Genomic DNA, 23821 nt, shown 5'->3' with positions numbered 1-23821 from the left:
GGGGAAACAGAATTAGTTGAGACAAGAGACCTGACACACTCCTGAGGATGAAATCACACACACACACACACACACACACACACACACAAATGCAGCGACCGGCTCCCCGGCGGGAGTTCTGTTGATATTGCAGTCGGAGGCTGGGTGGCTGGAGTTGCCAGCAAAATCAGAGAACTAAAACGACAGGGTAGCGCTCCAAAAAATGATGCAGCACTTTTAGAGGACATAGTCTTTCCTCTTCCAAAATGTTTCAGCAGTGCAGTGCTTCTCAAGAAGCCGAACTGAAAATGTCTCATGGGATCTTTGTCTTCAGTTTTGACTTCACATGTATATAAATGTATATATATTGTTTGAGGTCTATCAGCACTTTTTCATCCTCCAAACAGAACTTGATTTCCTCATAATGTGTTTATAACTCTGTATTAGCTCGTTAGCGCACGCGTCAGGATTTTACAGTTCATTTAATAAGTGTAACACGGTCATAACAGAGCGCTGCGATTAACCAGTTTTGGTGCATGTCAAGCTATAGGCAATACAAATAAATGCAATGCTGTGCTGTTGGACTGAGGACTATTTTAGACTACGCAGATTCAAACCAGCTCCTGTAGCTCATTTACGTAATTGGATGAGTTTGTCCTGGTGACTTCTCTCTTTTTTCACTGTAAACACTGGTTAAAAATACTCGGCGCAAGCTCAGTATCACACGGGCTGACTTCATTTTGTTTCTTATGGTCTTTAAAATCCGGTGAATTACTATGCAAAACTCGGCCGGAGAAGCTCAAATGTTAAATTGTCTTAACTTTTGGTCACTGCATCATTCCCATACCACCATTTATGCAAAACCATTATAAATATAAATCTTTATATTTTACTCACCATCAATTCCAAGACGTAGATGACTTATTTGGAGAGATAAAGCATTATATAATTGGCGGGTTAAGTTAAGACACCATTAACCGATGCGCTGGAGTGGTGTGGATTACGGTGATGTTTTTGATCAGACTCTGATTCCGACGGCACCCATTCACTCCATTGGTGAGCAAGTGACGTGATGCCGCATTTCTCCAAATCCCTTCTGATTAAAAAAAATCTTGTGATTTGATTTTTACTTTTGGCCAAAGTATTCCTTTACATTACATGTTGGGTAGGTGTGACCCTAAAAAACATAATTCTCCCAAAACGTTAACATAAAAGTTGTCTTCTGCAGGATTTCGCAACACTTCCTGTAGCTTCCGGTTGCACACCAGCAAGGTCATGGTAATATTATCCGAGACAAATCCCTCGGGCCCCAAAAATAGCACGAATGAACACTAAAAGCTTAAGCTAAACTAGTTATACGCTAATAGTGTACACAGACCACATTAGCACCGCCTAGCATCACATTACCATACTTAGGTTGTGTCATAGAGGAAAGCTGACCCTAATACCTCACTATACCATGTCTGTGGGTCAGAATGGACAATCTCCTTTTCGTGTGGCTCTTATTCACCTGTTCTTAGCGCTTAGCTTTCCCTTGATTAGAACTACTATTTTTACAGCTCCAAATCCTTAGGCTCCGCCCACACGCGTCCGCAAATCCAGCCGAGATCATCCTGTCAGCCAGTTGACCTCCGCGACCCGGGCCAGATTAGAAAGCTTGCTAACTGCCCGCGAGTATTCACTATTGTTCACCGAGGACAAAGAACGCCAGCGTAGCAATATTTTCAAAACTCCTGCAGAATGCTAACAAATGCTAAACCCGACCAGCCCGCGTCTCAGAGCGCTCCGTTTAAGATGGAGACGCCGTTCCTCCTCCCTCAGCAGATACCGTGTTGTATATTTCTATGTCATGGGAGTTCATTAGCAGGGAGCGAGAGCGCAGGCCGGAGAACACGAGGAGATCCAGAACGGCTGAGCCCTCAGGAGCGCCGCTCGCACCGCAGGGAACCCGAGAGTCGATATCGGCTCTCAGCGCAGACAAAGGCAGGAAGAAGAGAAGAGAGTCTGGCCAGCTCACCATGCAGAGCCGAGTAGTAGTAGATTCCCCGATGAGTTCATTACCTCTTCAGCACAACAGCCGGTAATAAAGTTTACTGTGGTCTGCTGCTCTTCGAAGGGGAAACACTCGCTCTCATGTTTTCTGAAAATGCCTGTTACATATATGAAGTGCATGCTAGTGAAGGACATCGAGACTAAAGGAGCGTTCGCTACGAGGATAATAACTTTAAATGCCGGAGCTGGACTCTGATTGGCTGACGGTGTTTTTAGCGTTCATCGGCTGGAGAGCATCGTTCTAGAAGCGAAATCGTGTCATTGTTAGGACGTTTGATGTGACTATTATTACTATTATTAAAACTTGAATTATAGTAACCGTTATAGTTATCGTTAGTGCGTTAGTGCATTTTAAATAAATGTGAATTGTGAGATATAAAATCTTTTGTAACATTAAAAATGTCTTTTACTGACACTTTTGATCATTTTAATGCATCCCTGCTGATTAAAAGTATTCATTTCGTTCGCAATAAAAAAAAACGTGGGCCTAACGCTCTGAGCGGTCGTCTATACTGTACACTATTTCTGCCAAACAGCCATATGTTGTTAAAAAAACTAAATTTCAAATGTTCATCCTAACATGATGTGTATTGTTTCACATACTAAAACAGTAAGACATCTTGTCTTCAGCACACTGCAGCTAGTAGTATGCTGATATTCTGAATAAAGCCCGTCTAAATATGCAAGCTTCTTTGCTTCGTGCAAAAGATCTGTACGTCAGATTAAACAAACGCACAGCACATGCTCCAATAACGGACAACAAATCAGTATATACTATGAAAGCACGGGAGTTTGAGATTCAGAATAGCACACTACCGAACTACATGCTGCTCACATTTTCTGTACGCCTAGGTAAGGCAAAACGTACAAATATAACACACAAACCGAATGAAAATGGCTTAATAATGTACCAATTAGCATATTTAACCGCCACCTTTTGCAGCATTTTTAACTTTTCCGCAGCTGCCATAAAAAGTGGATTTAAAGTTAGCAGCGAGACACCTCCTGACAACTGCTCGTCCAGCAGAAACTTTTCCACAAGACTCCTCATATTTAATTCAGAGCGACCTCAAGGAAGAGTCGGGCCTGTCTGCTGACAAATCCAAAGCTTCTGGAATACGAGCCGCAGCCACATATACGCCTGTGCTGAGACTCAACCTCCCCACGAGGTCTCCATCCCCTCCGCGGGATTTCACCGTGCCGATGTTTGATTACGAAAAAGCCAACCGGCATTTAAGGCCACTTCGGATCTGACGGTAAGACACAGGAAGGGTGACGGCAGACTAATCGGATGTCTTGCGATGTCAAAAAAAAAAACGTTTGTTTGGATTCTTTGTCACGCTTTTTGCCTCTTTTGAGAAAAAAAAAAAAAAAAGCATCGCATCTGTTAGCAGTCAAACGAAGTAAAACACGAATCGCTTTCTGTACGTCTGGAGCATGAGTCATCACCGCTACGCTTCAAAAGCACGATTGCATTTTCTATTTTCGGTCATCGCAACACATTACCAAACGAGGGGAAAATGTAAATGAACTGTTAATAAGAACTAATCAGAGGACGGCAGAGAAGAATAATGCGTGCAATTAGGAAATTAATCATTCGGAGGCTTTTTGTGTACATTTGCGAGGGAAGGATTGTTGGAAGAAAATCAGGACAAGCTGTTTTCAGTGTTGTCCCAATTAGACCCACTTTTTTTAAACGCTCTCAGGAAAAAAACACAAAACAATTTAAGGCCTAATGGACTTGTAATGTACTGATATCTTCCCTTTAAAGGGACAGTTCACCAAATAATAAGTATCGCACCATGAGTTATTCACCATCAAGCCACCTCTTTCAGGTGAATACAATCAGTTATATTAAAAATGTCTGCTTTTCAAGCTTTATAATGGCAGTGAATGGCGTTCGAGACGTTAAAGCCCAAAAATGTACATCCTTCTATCATGAAAAGTGCTCCACATCTTCTATAACGAATCAATTTTGTATGTGAAAATATTCATATTTGAATATTGTTCATTGTTGAATATTGCTGTCCTAACTAACACGCATTTTTCTTAACTGGAAAAGAGCAGCTTCAACATTTTTCCTAATGTGTCATTTTTATTTCACGGAAGAAATAAAAATATATACTACCACTTAAAAGTTTAGGGGTTGACAAATCGAATAAAAGTGGCAGGAAATACATCTATAATGTCAAATCAAATATGTTATTTTTATTTGTGCGCGTATGATTAATTAATCAATGAAAAACTAATGTATGATTTATAATAAAAATCTAAATATCTCTGTTTCAAATGAATTGTTGAGTTTTCTATTCATCAAAGAATTCTGAAAATAAAAACACGATCACATTTTATTTCATAAAAATTGCCAGCACAACTGTTTTCTAACTTGATAATAATGTTAATATACGTTCATTGAGCATCAGATCGACATCAGAATGATTTCTGAAAGATCACGTAGAGTAATGATGCTGAAATTTCAACTTTGCATCACAGGAATAAAATACATTTTAGAAATATTAAATGAGAAAACTGTTATTTTACATCGTAATATATTTCACAATATTACTGGTCTTTTTTTTTTTTTTTTTTTTTTGCTTTTTTGATCAAATAAATGCGTTTTTTCTCAAAAACATAAGATTAAGATACTTTGGAAGTACGCAATTTATGACCGTTTGTAATATTTTAAACTCTCTCTTCGACTCTATTTTGATCCCAGAACATTCCTTTAAGGAAAGGTGTTTGTTTTTACAGCGTCAGGACAGCGGCGGAGCGGACTAACAGACGCAGGTGCTGGTCGGCGTCTGTCGAGAGGCCCAGTTCAGTCACGGTTGAGCTAATCGCTCTGTCGCTGCCTTCTGGCACCGTTATGAGTCACAGAGCCTCTCGAAATCCCACCAATGGCAGCACACCGACGGGAGAATCGCTCGCGCTTGCTCAGAGACGTGCTTGTGTCTGGCCGCTGTCCAAGGTGCTGAAAACACCGACAGCGAAAGCCAGAACAATGCTGACGTAGACGGAGGACGCTCACCTCGCACACATGACATTAACTCAGGTGGGGAACAAGAAGCTGTGCTCTGCTTATTTTCCAACGCTGGAGGAAAACTGGTCGGATGTCAGGTTTTGGGTTAAAGATAGGCTCGCTTGTGGCTTATGACAATTAATAATAAAGACAGAGTCAGATTTAAGAGAAAAAACGTCTTATATTTTTAACATTCATACATTTTGTATATGCTCAAAAATATTTCGTAATAAAACTGTGATTAATTAAAATACACAAGCAAATATTAAAGTACACTACCATTTAAAATGGCAATATTGTTCAACATTATTACAAGTAAAAGGTACAATGTACAAGTATTCATGTTTGAAACAATAGTGCTGCATCAAATATTTTGTAAAGCGATATTTTTCTTTCCAGATTTCTTTGTGAATAGTTCCCCTAAAACAGATTGTATTTATTTATTTATAATTATTATCATCTGAAAAAGGTTTTATTTTTTTCATTTATTATTTTTCTGAAAAATATTTCATATATTTATTATTTTTCTGAACCCATTTGCTGTTGTTTTTTTTTCCTTTCGGACATAAAAATGTGATGAATCTTTTCCACAAACATAAATATGATTTTTCCATAATTATATTTAATTAAATGTAAAAAAATACGAAGCACAACATTTCCAGTTTTCTTAAGACATACAATGGCTGTAAGTATTTTACTTAATATTTTCCCCTTCCCCTTAAAATGTTGCACGTTTTGAACACTTTCCAAAAAAAAAGAAAAAATGCAGAAATTCTCTGTTTTCCACATAAATCTAATGCAACAGGAGGGTGAGCGAGCAAAGACCGAGTTCTCCGTCTAACCTATTCTTTTAAAAGGGCTCTACTACAATTTTCAAGGACTCTTATGAGACACAAATAAACTTGTGATCTGTCATATGAAATGAATCCTGTGCAAACAGATGCTAATAGCGTCGAGATGCAGTGGTCAGTGATCTCTGAAGGACCGTCTCTGACACATGGTTAATGAAGCATGTGTTTTCATGCCTCTGAGATCAGAGGAGCTCATCTAACACACACACACACACACACACACACCGTCTCTCTCAGCTTCTAGCCCACTCACTATGTAAAATTCAAAGCAGGTGAGCAGAAGGCCCCACAGCAAACGTGTTTACCCAGCCTGTGACGCACATCAGAGCGAGAGAGAGAGACGGAGAGAGCGAGCAGGATGTGCTGATGGAATGAGGAGGAGGAGACAAATGGGAATAGGAAAGAGAAAGAGAGAGGTGCTGTGAAAGCCAACACACTGATCCACGAAACAGGATACAGAGAGCACAGGTGCTGAGTTACAGCGATGAATTAAACACAGAGTTTCCTGACGCACCTGTCCCTCATTCCCCCCCAAAAATATTTACTTTGTTTTCACGTCTATCCTATAAGAGGTTATATTACGGCGCCGTTGAACGCTCGACTCTGACCGGCTGACAGGCGTGCGCAATTATTTCCGAGTGAACGCACTGGAAAGCAGTCCCCATGTTCGTATCACCAAACGATTTCGGTTGTATCGAAGGTCAGCCTAAAAAAGCGGCAAAAGAACCAACGACACTGACCAAGCAAGTATATGAAGTTTTCATTTAAAAAGTAATTTGCTCCCAAACTGCGTCGTCTTATATTTGGAAAGCAGATCCCTCCCTTAAAACGCACAAAATACATGCGTCAGCCCTGCTTTGACCATTTTATCAGTAATATGGCGATGTTAAAAACGGCGCTGTTCCAGAGATGCATTAACAGTTTGATGACGCTGAAATGTAGAATTAATAAAAGATAAGTTACAGTAACGCTTTATTTTAAGGTGTCAAGTAATTACCTTGTAAGCACTTAGTAGTAGCCATTGAGCACAATGTACTTACCACTTAACTAAGTTATGCAACCGCCTGTACGTACAGTTGTACAGACTTGGCCTGTTATGTGTAACAGTAGCATGTGTTATTACCCTGAATTTCATTGAAATCTCTTAATGCACAGCTTTACGTTTCCCATTCATCCACGTTTGTCAGTCCTGAAAGATTATAATGGTACGGTAAACCTTTGTTTGAATTCTTAATGGATTACGATTTTAACAGCGGCCCAGAAATGACCGAGCCGACTCATCTGAAACCGTGCATTATCACGTACTTTTCAACCCGAGATGAAAAAATTCAACCGTGCTTTATTGCAACGTATACGCCACAGAGTCTGTGTCGCTTTAAAAAAAGATGATTTTTTTAGTGTTACGCAGAGACGGAAACTAGTCCCTGCCCTTCAAACATATAAATGCAATTTTGTACGATCTAATCAATTCTAAATACATAGCCCGTTTGACTCTTTCCGTTTCACTTGAAAGTGCATTACATTATTAAAGTGAAATAGGTACGCCTTGGCGGCCATATTTGTTCTGCCCCCAGGCAGCAGGTGCAGCTCCACCGGAGAAAGACTGATACCTGCAAAAACGTTGGCTTTCACTACAAGCAAAATGTTAATATTAATGATTTTTTTTAAGCAAGGATGCATTCAATTAATCCGAAGTCGTACATTTCTACTGTCGTTACAGATGATTTCCATTTCAAGACAGCTCTGTCAATTGCTATTCGACAGAGAATCCTGAAACGGCGTCACGGGTCAACTATTTTACAAAATAGGAAAGTTATTTGACATCGCATTACTATTTCGCAACCCGGTTTTTACTGCGTTTTTGATTAAACAAATGCAGCCTTGGTGAAGCATAAAATCATGCAGACCTCAAATTTTAAACAGCAGTGTTGGCCAAATCGCCTAAAAATAATATCAAACATTTCACGTCTTTCCTTAAAATCGCACGGGAGTAGAAAAAAAAAGGGTTCCTTCGTCAAAAAAAAGTGATTATTTGGTCAGATTGAGTATTGCAATTCCTCCCATAAATGAATTGCTTATTTTTTTTACAAGTAGTCCTCGTATACCGTCAACAGAAACCTAGAATGGCTTAGCCTCGGACACAAGGCTACGAGGATTGCTTAACCTTGCTGATGGAGTCTCTTGTCCTCAGAATAGCTCTAAAACACTTCCCTGGTGTGGGACAAAAGTGTATCAAGAGGGCCGTTGTTACTCGGATGCTTTCTTGAGCGGTCAAGACCTTTTACATTTTATTCTCCTCCAGGGCAGAATGCGGGAGGTTTGTTGAGGACGTCAGGAAACATGTGACTGCTTTTAGAGTCAAAGGCGTCTTCTGACACGCTTCACTCCACTGAGCACGTTCTGTGCCTTAATGGGGACTTCTACGACGACCAACATTATTACTTTTTCTCATAGTTACAATTAGGGATTTTAACAAACCTAATTTAGCCTGGGAGTTATATGTCGTGGATAAACTCACCCTGCACCGTTCATGCTACAGACATCAAAGACATCATACCTTTTCTTCATGATAAAATGTAGTCTTTTTTTTATTAATCGGTAATAAATATAGTGGTGTGGCACTTTAATATATCGTGATAGATTGCTGTAAAGTCTCAGTTCAACTATGAACCAATCATCTCTTCCTCTTTAATAGTTGTTGCATGACATAAACAGGAATGAACATCAGACGGTATTTTATTTCAAGCGTGGAAAGACGTCCACACACATCCGCCCAGTTAATCTACCGTCAGTCAGAAATGGCAGATTCGATTATGATTGGTCAAGTCACCTGTCAATCAAACCCCCATTGAAGGGTTAATTGTTATAAGTGCTATATGTAATTTTACTGTACAAAACCATGAAAACTTCACAATATGTTTGCAGATATTACGGAAACATACTGATTTAATACTTGTTTCTCTTAGGAACAACGCTACAGCCAGGCATTCAACTTCTGAAATGTGCATTCAGTGTCGGAATGTCTGTTTTTTGATTTGATTTGATTACATACTTTAAACAATAGTTTTTTGACCCTAGCGACACACTTAAAATCATTCAGAAAACCATAGCAACAGCATAGCAACTCCCTGGCTGCTACCCAGCACTCGGTGGCCACACAAATTTTTTTTTAAATCAGACAGAAAACCTTAGCAACAGCATCGCACCACGCCAAAACCATCCCAGAAAGCCTTGGTAATTACCTAGCAACTACCTGTCAACTATTCAGAGCATCCTAGCAAACGCATAGCAACACACAAAAACTGTTGTGAACTTTAGCAAATCAATGGCAATCACTCAGAAAACCCTAGCAGCATAGCAACCTTATAAATCTAACCTAATAAAGCTATCAAAAACCTTATGAAGCTATTAAAATTACACAGAGGACCTTAGCAACAGCATAGCAACTCAATGACGACGACCCTAGCAACCACGTGATGTATTTTAAATTATTTAGAGGACCTTAGCAACAACGTAACAACTACCTGGCAACCAAAACGCACTTAAAATTATTCAGAAAGCCTCAATGACAACATGACGACTCCTTAGCAACGGCGATTTTCGCACAGCAAGCTTACACTTATTTTCCGTCACATTTGAGAATCAACCTGGCTTTTTTACATTCCGTCTTAGTTCTGGTAGTCTGCCCCGTGCTCTCAGGGAAGTGTTGTGTACTTTTGACCTGTCAAAATCACCGAGCAGATCTGCTGGAAGTTTAACGTCCCACGACAGGTTTTGTTCTAGAGGAAAAACGTCTCGGCTGCTCTTGTTCTAGTTTTGTGCTCCGCAAGCCCCTCTGTGGTTATGAGCACTGTTCTCCAGGCATTTCCCCAGAGACTGTCAGGATAAATTTAGGGGCGCCTTTGTGAGCCGAGCGAAAAAACATGCTGAGTACACACACACACACACACACTCACTTTCTACCTCTAAATTTGGAGGACTGCAGTGCAGGGATATTAAAAAGCCTGAATCATTACAGCCTTCAGAGGCCTTGATAAATTACGGACACATCACAGGGCGGATGGGTCAACGGATGGGCAGTAATGAGAGGAATAACAAACTGACTTCAAACTCACTTTTACTTCATTAACAGCCCACTGAAACCACACGCAGACCGCTCCATACCTAGTTAAAGTAAAGTTCAGCCATCATTTACTCTCCCTCACGCCAATCTCATACTGTAGAGGTTCGGGGAACGTGAAAATATTCAGTAGAGAGATAAAAACGCAGATTTGCTGCTCAAGAACCATGCAGTTGCTGATAAATATTTTCTGTGGAAACAATTTTTCTTATTTTTTTAATAGAAAGTATAAAAGAGCATTTATTTGAAACTTACTATTATAAGTATCATAAGAGTAGTCCATGCAAATATGCATTGCATTTGAAAAATGAAGCTAATATTATTATTCTACAGCATCCTTTCCACATGTGCATATTCAGATGCAGAACAGCAGATCTGACGTCAGTGCCAAATCTGCCCTCACGTGTCTATGAGCCAAACACAACACGCCAATTTTTAATATGCAGAAGGGTGAATGACATTTGAGAGCCATGTGAGCAAATGAGGACAGGCTTCTAATTGATGCATGAACTGTTCCTTTAAGAAATGCCCTTTTACAACCTTGTTGTTTTATTTAAATCGATCTAAAAAGTACGTTGCTTTAAGGTAGCGCTTTAAAAATGAACTTTAGCATAAATACGATAACGGTGTTATTATAAAGCAACAGTACGCCCCAAAAAGTAAAAAGAGTCAAACCTGTACGCGTTGAGCACAAAAGAAGATGCTTAGTAAAATGTTTGCAAGTAAATGGTAGCCACTGAATTCCCGTTAAAAGTCGATGGCTACCGTCAAACGGGTTTGGAGCGAGCAGACCTCAGGGAATTTTAATTTTTGAAGTGAACTATCCCTTTAAACGTTTCTCCAGTAAGAAGCAAATACGGGCAGCAAATGGACAGCCGCGCAAGAGACGATAAACAAAGCACCGGGAGACACTCGAGCTGTTATATGCGCGTGTGTATAAATATAGAGATACCAACGCTGTGAACAAACCTTTCACACTCTTCTCGCACACACGATGCTGGCCAGACACACTAGCACCTCACCTAAAAATACAGCACACAAAAGCACATGGTCAGTAGCGGCGCTGCTATGTTTAGACGGCTCTCCTGAGGGAACGGCCCGCGGTGGGCAGGGGAAGGACGTCCCCTCATAGCCCTCGTGATCTTAAACTTTACATGCACCGTTTGTCGCACTCGTACAGCTCCTGTGATTCATAACTCCTGATTCAGCCGCAGGGAAACCCTGACATTTGCCTGGACGCCGGCCATGTTAGAGCTGCCCTTTGACCCGTGTCCTACTCATTTGACACAACACTTTTTGCCCCCTCTGTAGGAGGACTTACTCAAACCCTTGTGGAAAAAAAAAAGAGCGCTTATTTTTAACGGACATGTATTTGCAGCGTACTTCAAATCTTAAAAGCTATTTTTTTATAACGCACTTGCAGATAGCATAAAATTAACAAAATAAAAGGCCACATAAGCGTGCTTAAAGAGAGTCAAACTCATTTCTTGACACACTAAAATGTGCATTCTGTAGGCTTTAAAGACGCATGCTTGTTTTGATATGCTGACACAGTAAAGCACAAAATGAAATACAAGAATTAAGTGTAGGTAAATTGGCTGTAAACTAACCATATTTCATATTTATTAATTGTGAAATTACATTACAGTCGTATTTAAGAGTCAAAAGGCACTGTGTTGAACAACAACGCATGCTCACTGCTAACTAATGTTAGCTCTCGGCTTTCACCGTATTATTTTGTGGGCGAGCCCAACAAACCAAACACCGGTTTCAGCGGTGACTCATCTGGACGCCTCTGATTGGCCATCGCATTCACCAACTCTCCAGCGTGAAGGCAGAGTTGAATTTAGAGTCGCTCCACCTGCCCCGGTGTGAACGCGTGTGTACACGGCATTACTCGGCTGCTTTTCTTGTCTTTCAGACACAGCGTTCAAAATCCGCTCGACTCGAAAAGGGGTTGTGATGAGTGCTCTTTGTGTATGATAAAAGTCCTCACGAGGAAACCCAGGGGCTGTGTGCGTTCGGCGCACATTTGAAGCGTGCGACGTCTTAACCCGGTCCAAATCACATTAAAAGATTAAAACACTCACGTACACACTTTCCTACCTTGAGCTTAAGAGTCTGAAAGATGTTAAACGGCTGCTTAAGTTAGCTGCTGAAAGTCCTGGGGACATTATGAAACACGCACCGTATATTAAAAACGTGCGGCCAGACGGTAAAACTAAAGCAAAAGCAAAGACCTGAATGTTAATTATGGAACATTGTTAATTATGTTACACACGCGCACGCGCGCGCGCAATGTTACATGTTCAAACCTGTTTGCGAACGATATTGATATGAACAGAGCTAAAATACGATCAAAAGGAGGTGTGGGATTCTGTCCTCTAAGTGTGTGAGTCGGTAGAGCGCGCACACACACACACACACACACACACACACACACACACACACACACACACGAGGCTCTGAGAGCATCTGGCTCTCTTATGTAAGCGCCGCAGCTCTGTTTACGTCGCTCTCTCTCCGTTCCCGTCAGCACGTGTTCCTCCGGGTCCGAGGGAGCGGTGCAGCTCTGCCGCCTGCTGGACACACGCTGAGCGCCGCTTTAGCTGCATCAAACACACCACAACACGACCCGATCTGACATATATTTGATTGAAGTCGAACGCTGAAATTAATTTATTACGCTGAGACGGATTTATTTATTTGAATGGCATCACTGTTGGGGCCTGCTAAGTTTACCAAACGAGCTTCGTTTCAGTTAGGGATTGGTTTGGTTCGAAATAATCAGAAAAACTGAATTAAGCCTGGCTTGTTTGGTACAGTCTTCAATATAAACGGGATATCGGTACATTTTGACAACATAAAAAGTCTATGAAACAATATTGATATCATTACTACCAAAATTCTACTGTTTTAACATCAGTTCACTTCATATATTTAGTTATTAATATATAACCTACCAACCTGGATTATCTAGTTTAGATACTAACCATAACCTAAACTCATTTTTAACTTCAAAAATTGCGGGTTTGGTATTTTTTTTAGTGTTAGTCTTTCCCTGAATGTACTGGACATGGAAAAAAATGCATGTTTGCATGGTTTGAATGCATGATTAAAAATCACACCACATCGTGAACACACAACCACAGAGAATAAAATCAAGACGGAAGGTCAGTTCCCCATGAAATTGAGTTTAATAGAGTTTAAAAATAAGGCTATGATGCAGTTTTAGCAAACTTCTGACGAGAAAAACACAGTAATGACAAGCTGTATCACACACACAGCCAGTCCAGTAAGATTTAAGGGAAACAGCGACAACACACACGCGCGCGCTAATATTTCTCACCCGTCTCCACACACAAACACTCACACGTATACACAAAACCACCCAAAAAGGTGGCGATAAACAAAGTCGAACGAACAGACTGCAGTGTGTACTTTAAAAAAAACATGCATAGCTTCATACAATAAACGTGACCCACGGAGGCCTAATACTGTCAGCGCTATTAGTCGGATCGCTTCTAACAGGTGTCGGGTGTAAAACTAAACGACGTCGCCTTGCTTCGCAGACGTGTAAAAAGTTACATTCTGAACGGCAAAGTTCATTGTGAAAATAAATACTTGGAATGGCGACGACAATGACGTAAAGATTCCCTTATCGTGTCGGGATCGAAAAAGGAAACGAAATGCGCCCCGAACCCGACTTCCCGTTCCCCCCCGGTTACACATAAAAAGTCAAACACCTTGCATCTGTTTTAACGGACATCGAGGTACAATAAAAGTGTCGTTACGGACCGGATACAAAAAGGAGCTGATTCTCTGATTAGAATTAGAAAAGTCGACACACTCGAACCCAAGCCTGGGACGTACGACACGGACGAAACCCACGTTAGTTATCTGAGATGCTTAGTGCTGAAGCAGACCAAACTAAACCCGACGCAAGGAATACGAATCATTTATTACACAATCCCTGTCGCTTTTTTTAATCTTTTTTTTTTTTTAATTCAACGTTATTATCCGTTCGAGAGAACCACAGAACACCGAAAAGCCAAAAGATTGGACAACTAGGCCGTTCAGCGCCGGTTATCTGTTCTGCGCTTCGTCCTTTGGCTCTTCTCGGCTGCTGTGAACACTACCGCGTGTTGTACTTTCTAGAAGTTAGCTTCGTCGTCTTTTAAAGTGCCAGCAAAGCTCTAGCGCGAAGGAAGCCCGAATCCCTGGAGCTCCGGGGGGTTCGGTGCGGGAACGATACAGGACCCGTGTGAGCGCCACATACCGTGCCGCGCGGGCCCTACGCCGTACGGATAGCAAAAATAGCTCTCTGAGTTTCTATGTACATGAACTACACGATGCTACCGCCGCCACAGCGCGCGGGGAAACCTCCGATCGGCTCTGTGAAGAACAAAAAAAAAACCGTCTCGAGCGGCTGACCTAAAGAGGAAACCTCTGTAAACTGGTCGTGAGGACGCACTGGCCCCGGGGTCATCCGAGATGAGTTCGTTTCTTCATCAGAACGGATTTGGCGAAGTTCGGCATGGCGTCGCTGGGACCCCCTCTGCGGTGAGTGAATGGGTGCCGTCAGAACCAGAGTCCACGCATTCGATCGAAACATTGTTAAATCCAGTCTCTCTCTCGTAGAGCTGCATAAACTATCATTTAAGTCGTCTTTAACTTCAAACGGTTGCTTCCGACACAAGAAAGGGCCCATAATAATCCACAACTTTTTTATTGGAAGTATGGATATTTTGACCAGAAGCTTTAATGGTTTAGAGTTGAGACTCTTTACCCCTGGTTTCGCAGGCAGGGCTTGAGCCTGTCCCAGACTGACATCTAAATCTGAGCTGTTTGTGAGACTTTGTTTTGTATTGTTTTTCTTACCGTATGTTCACTCAAACGTCCTAACTGAACTACGGCCTAATCCTGGCTCAAGGTAAGCCCCGTCTATGAAACCGGGCCTTTAATGATGGACTTATTTCTTACACACAGCTTTTTACCTTTTATTTTTCCGCTTTTTGGACTCTCGTTGCGACGGCACCCATTCACTGCAGAGGACTGAAGTAACTAGCATTTTTCCAGATCTGTTCTGATCAAGAAACAAACTCATCTATACGTCTTCGATGGCCTGAGGGCGAGTGCATTTGTAACAAATCTTCATTTATTTATCTAAGACCTCTAGCGCAGGAGTTTCATCTACTTGTGGACGGCTTCAAGTCAACGTTTTGTCCCTTCATTTCATCTCTATTTTCTGTCAATTGCCAGATTCCTATAAAACAATAAATTAAATAAACATCTAGTCACGAATATTAGAACTCATTGTGATGTAGGTAAGAAGAACATTATTAATAATAATAACAATAATAATAGCATTAATAAGAAGAGTAGCGTGTAGTAAAATAACAAGCTTGTGTGAGGTTGACCTAGAGTTCTCCGCTGCTCCTCCAGCACTGATTTATCCCTCACTGCCTACAGCGACCTGCCAGACTATAACATAACTGCGCTCGGGTTTAGCAGGAGCCGACTGCAGCTTCAGAGTGGGTTCGGCTGATTCGTCATCTTCATCTCGACCCAAACCACCATCCTCATCACCTGAGAGAGAAAAACAGAGATGGTGTCACAGCGTCCTGTCAGAAGACACCTCTTCTCTAGCCTCGTGTAAGAGAACTAAACCGATGTTTTTAAAAGGCACGCAATATTATTAGTTCGTCTCTCCAATACGTGCAACCTTAAAGATTAAAGACAAGCATTCGTCCCATTCTGCACATGAATGGCGAACACCAACTAATATAGAGCGCAGAAACTGAGTTTTTATTTTAATGTTGTGTCGTCTATTTTCCCTCCATTTATATGAAAGCCCAAGTTTCCATTTAGTTTTTTAGAGATCATTTTCCACTGCAAACCTCTGCTTTGGATTCAAAAGCAAACCTACAGATGTTTTAAAAAAAATCTAGTTTTACAACGACGCCGTTCAAATGTTTAAAAAATTTTTTTTAAAGAAATGAAGGCTGGCCTAATGCTGACACTGTTTAGCAAAGATGCATTTAATTGCTCGTTTAAAATCTTATTAAAGACTTGTATTTCAAATAAATGGTTTTTTAAGGTTTCTATTGAACAAGTCATGAAAAAAAAAATCATGCATTTGACAAAAACATCAAGGAACACAACCGTTTTCAACAATAAGAAGAAATGTGTAGGGCTGAAAATGTGTTAACTGCATTCAAAATAAAAGTTTACATATAAATATTTAAAATATATACATGTGCGTATATGTATTTTTATAAAGTATACATAGGAAATATACACAGTGCACACATATATGTATATGCATATATTTATATTGTATATATATATATATATATATATATATAATAAATAAAGTATTTTTTTTCTAAATATACACATGTGTGTGTGTATTTATAAACACACATAATAAATACACACTGTACACACACATGTAGTACTTAAGCTGTTTCTAAAGCAGTAAATCTGTATATTATTATGATTTCTGGCAGATCATGTGACACCGAAGACTAGGGTAATGAGCTTTGCAACACACGAATAAACTGCATTTCGTCATATATCAGTTATTTTGATATAATTAATAATATTTGACAAGCTCTTACCGATCCTAAAGTCGATGTATCCCTCTCCTCCGCTCATGATGAGCATGCTCTTGCCGTCCGGGGCTGAAGGGTCCGAGTTCTCAGTCATACCTTCAGCTCCGGGCACAATAACCTGACCTGAAGCACAACATCAGCGCATCGGCACGGATCTGACACCATAATGCTACTTACAAAATCATGCACTGAACCGGACCTCATCGATCATGAGTCTTCCCGGTCGATACCGAGGCGCGCCGTCGCTGCGTCTTACCTGGAACGGTGGCGAAGAATTTAACAGCGTCTCTGTGGCCGTGGAAGCAGAGCTGAGCGTGTGCCATGGAGCAGTAGGGCACATACGAGCCGGTCACCGTCCCGTCCACCGGGTCATCGCCGTACACCCGCACCGCCCCGCCCGGGCGGCAGGCGATCGCTCCCACGGACTTATGAGCTGCTGGGGGAAGAAAAAGAAGCAGTGACTCAAGCGTTTAAAGGGATAGCTCACCCCAAAACGGGTTTTACTCGCTTTCGCACGCATACTAGGTGCAATAAAATGTGCCTCACAAAGCTCCGAAGTAACGAACAAAGGCCTCCTGTAGCGGATCCATGCTTTTTTGGAAAAACTAAGTCAGCATTTCAAACCCTTTTCTATCGCTTCCTTTATCTGTCATGTGCAGAAGCAGTCCTGGCAGACGACATAAGACGTATGTGACGAGAGATCAATTAGAAGCTAAGCGTTCGAGGATTTCGATATAAGCCAGGACTAGCATATTTTAGAGATATTAAAGTTTACACTTAACCTTCGCTACAAGAGGCCTTTATTCACTCAAGCTTTAATGTTCTGGAACGCCCGCCCAGTGCAACGATAGAGCTTAGCAATGCCAAGACCATTTTTAATGCATAAAAAGGGATTGACCTGAAAGAAGAGAGTCATATACACCTAGGATGCCTCCAGGGCGAGTAAAACAGGCTAATTTTCACTTTTGGGTGAACTAACCGTTTAATAAGGCAACGACACAGTGTCTTGCAGAGCGAATGCCTGTCAAGTTCAGTTGCGAAATTACTCTCATTAATATTTAAGCATTGAAGCACATTTTGGCCAGAAGCAGATTCGCTGTTGATCAGCCCAGAAAAAAGGAAAAAAACGGCCAAGAGAAGAATATCTGAGAGGAACTGAGAAGATGAAACACTGAACACAGCTGAGCAAGATGCAGCAATGAAGCAAAGCAAGACGGTTTGTCTCAGAAGTATCCTGCTTCCCACTCACCCCTCTGACCTAGATATCCACACTGACCTACAGCTACAGAGACAGGAGAAAGACGGGAATAAAGAAGACAGGAGGGGAAAAACAGACAGAAGTGGCCAGAGAGACTGAAACTAATGCTGCCTTCTTTGTCAAATACTGATGTATAGCGTGTTTGTGTGTGTGTGTGTGTGTGTGTGTGATATTGGCTTACAGTCTGATAAAGGGATGGAGATGATGACACCATTTCCTGTTCCCACCCACAGCCGGTTACAGGAAACCATTAGAGCCGTGATCCTCACAAAAGAGAAGCCCAGTTTTCCCGTTCCTGTTCAAGACATGGGGACGTGCATACAACTCTTCATTTATTTATTTATTTATTTATTTATTCATAAGCATATTCTAAGAGCTCAAATCTATTAATTTCTTGTGTTTTGTCGACATACAACAACATTTAAAGGTTCAGGCTTTTTTTTTAAATAATTCATTTATTTGATAATAAAGATTTCTATTTAAAATAAATGCTATTCTTTTGACTTCTATTCATCAAAGATTCCTCAAAGGTCTCAAAAAATATTAAGCTGTTTCAACACTTAATAATAATAATAATAATAATATAATAATAATAATAATAATAGATATTTCCTGAGCAGCAAATCAGCATCTTAGAAAGATTTCTGAAGGATCACGTGACACTGAAGACTGGAGTAATGATGCATCACAGGAATACATTTTTTCATATTAAATAAATGAACAAATAAATACATTAATTTAATAAAATTTTAAAACAGCTGTCAAACTATTAATCATGATTTCCAAAATTTTAACGTTTTTGGTAAAAATATACATGTATGTATACTGTGTATATCTGTTATGTATATATAAATACACACATGCAGTAAATATTTTAAATACATTTTTGTTGATACATCCATTTACATTCTTACATTTGATAGTATATACAAATATATAAACAATGTTTGTTTTATATATATATATATATATATATATATATATATATATATATATATATATATATATATATATATATATATATATATATATTATTAAGTATACACAGTATATACTAATTAAAATAGACAGTTATATTAAATATTTTCCAAAAAAGTCTTATCAACCCCAAAATTTTGAATGGCGGTATACATCCTATACAGAAGTAAGTATGTGGCATAAGGGTGAACAAATGAGGACCTTTTTTGTACACTAACCATCTAAATTAAACATATTCCTTGAAAGAGCTGTGAAAATATAGAGAATTTACTCTTATATAAATAACAATGTCATATGAACCCAAAAACATATATTCACTGCACTCTCACCCAACATTTTGCTGACATAAGGTTCGATGTCCACGTCCTGGAGGTGCTGGAAGGTGTGAGCGTGGAAGAGGCGGAGGGTGGAGTCGAGCCGGATGGACACCCAGATGCCGTCCCCCACCCAGGCCAGCTGACGCACCTGGCTCTCCTTACGCGGGTGGGCGTCAAAAGACTTCTGTTTCACACAAAAAATGAAAAACAAAACCACAACACACCGTAAAGGATCTCCTCGAGCGGTTTCATCAACTTCTATCCATGCACCTAATGCAAGAACGAACACAGCGGAGACTAAAACATCATGACGTACCTCTATCTTCATCGCTTTGGGCTGAATGACGTAGATCCTGTTTCTGTAGCCGCACCACACTTTGTCGTGCACCACGGTCATGCAGCGGATCGAGTGATGAGGCCGGCCAAGGTCCAAGAGGTGGTAGTTGGTCAAATCCCACTGGCTGTCTGGAAAAGCGGAACAAGGATGGTTTTACCGACTAAAAGTCAATCTGAGAGGAGTATCTGAATTATTAGTGAGCTGGCAGTGTCTCACCGAGACCTCTGTGAAAGATGGCCAGTGTACCGTCAGCCAGAGCCACCAAAACACGGCCTTTCACATGTCTGTGTAGAGAAATAATGGTCAAGAATGGTCTGCTGCGGCGTTTTCTTTCAGTTTCTACTGAATATTGAATGAAAGCGCTATTAAAAAGAAATAAGTTACATTTTTCACTGGAACAAGTTTGAACTTACACGATGTTCAAGATGGAATCTTTCAGCTTGACAGCGTGGAGGCACTTCCTCCATCGAGCCACGGACGAGTGCACGTATAAACTACACAGACATTTGCGAATGAGAAAAGTTCAACTCTCAGGTTGCCACGATAGTGTCATTTTAACATCCATCTGCAATGTTTTTCAACGCTGTGCAGTCACTGTCCTGTAGATTTTGGTGGAAGTGCTACATTTGATTCAGCACATGTTGCTCGTTCAGCTAACAATTAATAATTCAAAACCAACTATTTAATTATTTACAAATCTTTTGACAATGCGCCCTGTGATATTTGTATTAAATGTACATTTTTCAAGATTCTGTGTTTTATTATTTAATACAAAACAGTGGAATGAATAGTGAATCATAAATTCATAAAACGGCATGAAAAAGCAGAAATATACATTTAAAATGTGATCAAATGAAAGTCCAAAACTTTCTTGCAGCTGAACATTGGGTTTATTTATTTATAAATGTATTTGTTTACTTGGACATGTTTTTGTCAAATAAATTTAAATTTATTCATCGAGATTAAACGCATCCAAAATAAGTATTGTGTATATAAAAGGTTTCTGTGATCGGTAGGTTTTGGTGTAGAGTGATAAAAAAAGTGTGTTAGGTCAGTATAAAAACAATAGATGTCTATCGAAGTCCTCACAAATACAGCAAAACAAAACAAACGTGTGTGTGTGTGTGTGTGTGTGTGTGTGTGTGTGTGTCTCACCAGCCGTTCTGCGCCCCCAGCCACATGGTGGGCAGCTCGCTGCTCATCCGCTGATTCTCTTCTTTTGCCAGATTCGTCTTTCCACTAGCTGAGGCCCTATCGTCCCGGTCCTGAACAGACTCCCTGACAAGGAACCCAAGCAAGGATGAGTTCCCTTCCACGCCTGGAGATAAATCAACCGTGACAGAGCTCACCTGTGGCTGTCGCTGCCCGCCGGAGCTCCGGAGGACTCTGTTCCCAGAGGGTCTGTAAACACGTGCTCCGTGTAGATCCCTGGCTGGCTGGTGTCCTGTCCCGGGCTCTCCTGCTCTTCCTCCGTGGCCTCCATCGCCTCCTCTGCTGCAGGGAGCCCATCTTCGCTGGGAGCTCTGGAGAGATCTACGGCAGACAGACCTCTGTAAACCCTATAAAGTCTGTTGCATCTATCAAGTAACTAGAGCCCTTAAGCAATCAACGTGGCCAAAACCTGCACACTGTCATCTGACTGATACTTAGCAATTAAAAGGTCTTTTAGGATCAGTAATCTAAGCAACCCATGCCAGATTTTTATCAAATAAACAATTATAACTGTTATATTGTTGTTAGTAATATTTCAATGGACTGAAGCAACTTAGGTTTACGTGATTATCCATACATGATTTTTTTTTTTTTTTAAGCTAAATTGTGAAAAATTAGTGTATCAGTTATGATATGCTTTTGATATCAGGCTTTTGAGGAAGGTTTATAATTCTCTCAATCATCACTGTATTGCATAGCCTTATATTTTTTGCCCTCCGAATAACAACTACAGAGCTTTGATCATTAAACAAAGCATTTAAATATGATATAACTTATTACTGGAAAATACATATATATATATATTTTTTTTTTTTTTTTTTTTCCATTTCAACAATTATGAGATCCATATTCTCACTATATCATCTATTTGAGCCTGATGTTTTAAACAGGAAATTTAACCATCATACAGCTCTTTCAAACTTTATTCAGAGTCTGGAACGATTGTTGGCCTCACCGATCTTTCAGACAGCTCTTACCACTGGCTCTGGCTGGACTGTGCTCTGCTGACTGTTCGTTGGCGCCTGTGCTGCCCGTCTGAGACCCCGTGCTGGACTCTTCGACGCTGCAGCCCACCGCCGACACGTCACTCAACGCTCCCTCGCTGCCCTGAGAGCTGCTGCTGGCCAGTAGAGCGTCCGGCCCCGCCTCCAGGTCCTGAGGAATCTCCTCCCCTGCAGGATAGTCCGTCTCCAAGACCCCTGAAACGTCACAAAACAATAGCATTACCGGGACCATTCGTTCCTAAAAGTGAACTGCATTAATGATGTGAAGTATTTCTCCACTTCCGGTTCCATTTCACACCAAGACATCCAAGCCCAACGTGTGACGAAAAAAGCCATTTATAGAGGCTACTGCATTTGTACAAACCAAGCCTACCACTAAAAACATTCATTTACTTTATTGCCTTTCAAATATCTGCACGTATGCACGCACATTATGTTTCAAGTATGCCTGGTGTCCCAGTCTAAAGCGCTATCTGGCGCCATTTGTCACAAAGTCATTAACAATGATCTACACAGAACATTAAATATTAAAGTATTAAAACAACAAATTAAATATTAAACAACAAGTATTAGTGTCACGTAGTTGGACTCTGTTTTTGTTTTCATGCTCCATGTGTTCGATGTGACCTAATTTCAGTTTAAAAAGTATATATTAGTATCATAATTTTACCGTTTCAGTAAATTAAACCATCAATATTATTAATGTTACTATTATTGCTATAGTAATATATTTGTCTTTATTATTAGTCAATTATATTAAAAAAAAAGTCTTAATTTGTTTTTAATTTGAGTTACGATGAATATTTTTTCCTAAAAAGTGTTTGGTTTGAGTAGCTTCTTGTAAAGATTATACACAGAGTATTTATTTGTATTGAAATCACAGCGTGGTCTCTGTTCTTTTGGCCTGGACGTCTTAGCAGCATCAACAAAAAGAGGTTTTCATGAAACGTTTATCATAACACACCACTATGAGAATGTGTGACAAAATAATCGCGAAGTCATTTTTGGACCGTGGTAATGCTAAGCGATGCATGCCCGTGACTGTGAGAAACAAGACGGAGATGAGGTGAGAGATCACGGTTACGTCTCGTGGGGTGTACATTCATCTCCGACCTGGTACGCTGGCGATGCACAGCACACACGAGTTACAGACGTAGAAGCTGTCCAGCAGGTCGTCGGGCCTCGTCACATCCATGATCATCACCTTAGTGGAGGAGTGTGTGCTCGTACAGATCCAAACACGACTGGACATCTCCACATGCACCGTCTGCTCCCGCTCCTGCTCCTGTCAACGCACGAACACTGTCAATGCTGCCTATGAATGTTTCTAGAGGTGTGTGTGTGTGTGTCTTTATGCGAGCCTGATCCATATTTATACGCCACATGACTCTCCCAAGCCCAAACGCCTAGTTTAAACAACCCCTTTTTAGCTATTTACATCGCTAAGAGACCGATGAGGCCTTATGTAGTTTTCATGACAATTTTGCACGCTCTCTCTAATTTATAGGTCTCTGCCTTTCCGTATGTAGAAAGTTTTATACGTAATATGTAAACCTCATAACTCTACCGCCTCCATCTTGACTGAATGAAGTTTTATAGCAGCTGTGTTGCCAAGTCTGTGTGCTGTTTTTCATGCCCGGGGGTTGAAGCGACCCCAATAATGTCACATTTAGCCCCTGGATTGCGATGCACATTTACCAGGAGATCCTCACCTAAAAACGTAAATATTTCACACCCAAAATTATTTTAATGGCCAACCCCCTTTACAAGCGATTGGGCGGGTTTTATTGCGCAAGAACTGGCAACCCCGCACAGCAGCTGAACAGAGTCTAGCGAATACTTCAATTATATTTCAAAATAGTTACGCAAAAATACTTGACTCATTGCTTTAAGCTTCTCCTTTTTCAACGACATCCACAAACACATTAACCAAATAATGCGAAATAGCGTGTAAAACCAAAATAAAATTATCTTTGAGCATATTCTCATTGTACATTATGTGTAGAGAAGGACGTCCCCGTGGATCATCTATATCATTATTACTATGATTACTAATTACATTATTAGCTTTTCTAAA

The 23821-nt window shown here is 40.5% G+C and overlaps 1 protein-coding gene across 11 annotated transcripts in view; it reads right to left on the bottom strand.

Moving 5' to 3' along the window:
* Positions 1-13195: 13195 nt before the first annotated feature.
* spag9a (sperm associated antigen 9a) overlaps positions 13196-23821 on the bottom strand; it is a 29285-nt gene continuing 18659 nt past the window's right edge. For 4 of the 11 annotated variants that reach the window (XM_043234969.1, XM_043234973.1, XM_043234970.1 and 1 more), the window contains 13 exons: positions 22858-23029; positions 21718-21939; positions 20878-21061; positions 20684-20806; positions 19942-20022; positions 19745-19812; positions 19508-19656; positions 19204-19375; positions 18078-18191; positions 17888-17920; positions 16895-17074; positions 16645-16761; positions 13196-15610 (listed from right to left, as the gene is read on the bottom strand). In XM_043234969.1, coding sequence (XP_043090904.1) covers positions 15474-15610; positions 16645-16761; positions 16895-17074; positions 17888-17920; positions 18078-18191; positions 19204-19375; positions 19508-19656; positions 19745-19812; positions 19942-20022; positions 20684-20806; positions 20878-21061; positions 21718-21939; positions 22858-23029 — 1752 coding nt within the window. In that variant the 3' untranslated portion in view covers positions 13196-15473. The remainder of the gene's footprint in view (positions 15611-16644; positions 16762-16894; positions 17075-17887; positions 17921-18077; positions 18192-19203; positions 19376-19507; positions 19657-19744; positions 19813-19941; positions 20023-20683; positions 20807-20877; positions 21062-21717; positions 21940-22857; positions 23030-23821) is intronic. The other 7 variants (XM_043234972.1, XM_043234978.1, XM_043234979.1 and 4 more) reach the window with 4 other exon arrangements.

This window comes from Puntigrus tetrazona, chromosome 3, assembly GCF_018831695.1.
Source record: "Puntigrus tetrazona isolate hp1 chromosome 3, ASM1883169v1, whole genome shotgun sequence".
NCBI lineage: Eukaryota > Metazoa > Chordata > Actinopteri > Cypriniformes > Cyprinidae > Puntigrus > Puntigrus tetrazona.
This window is presented reverse-complemented; position numbering and strand designations above follow the sequence as displayed.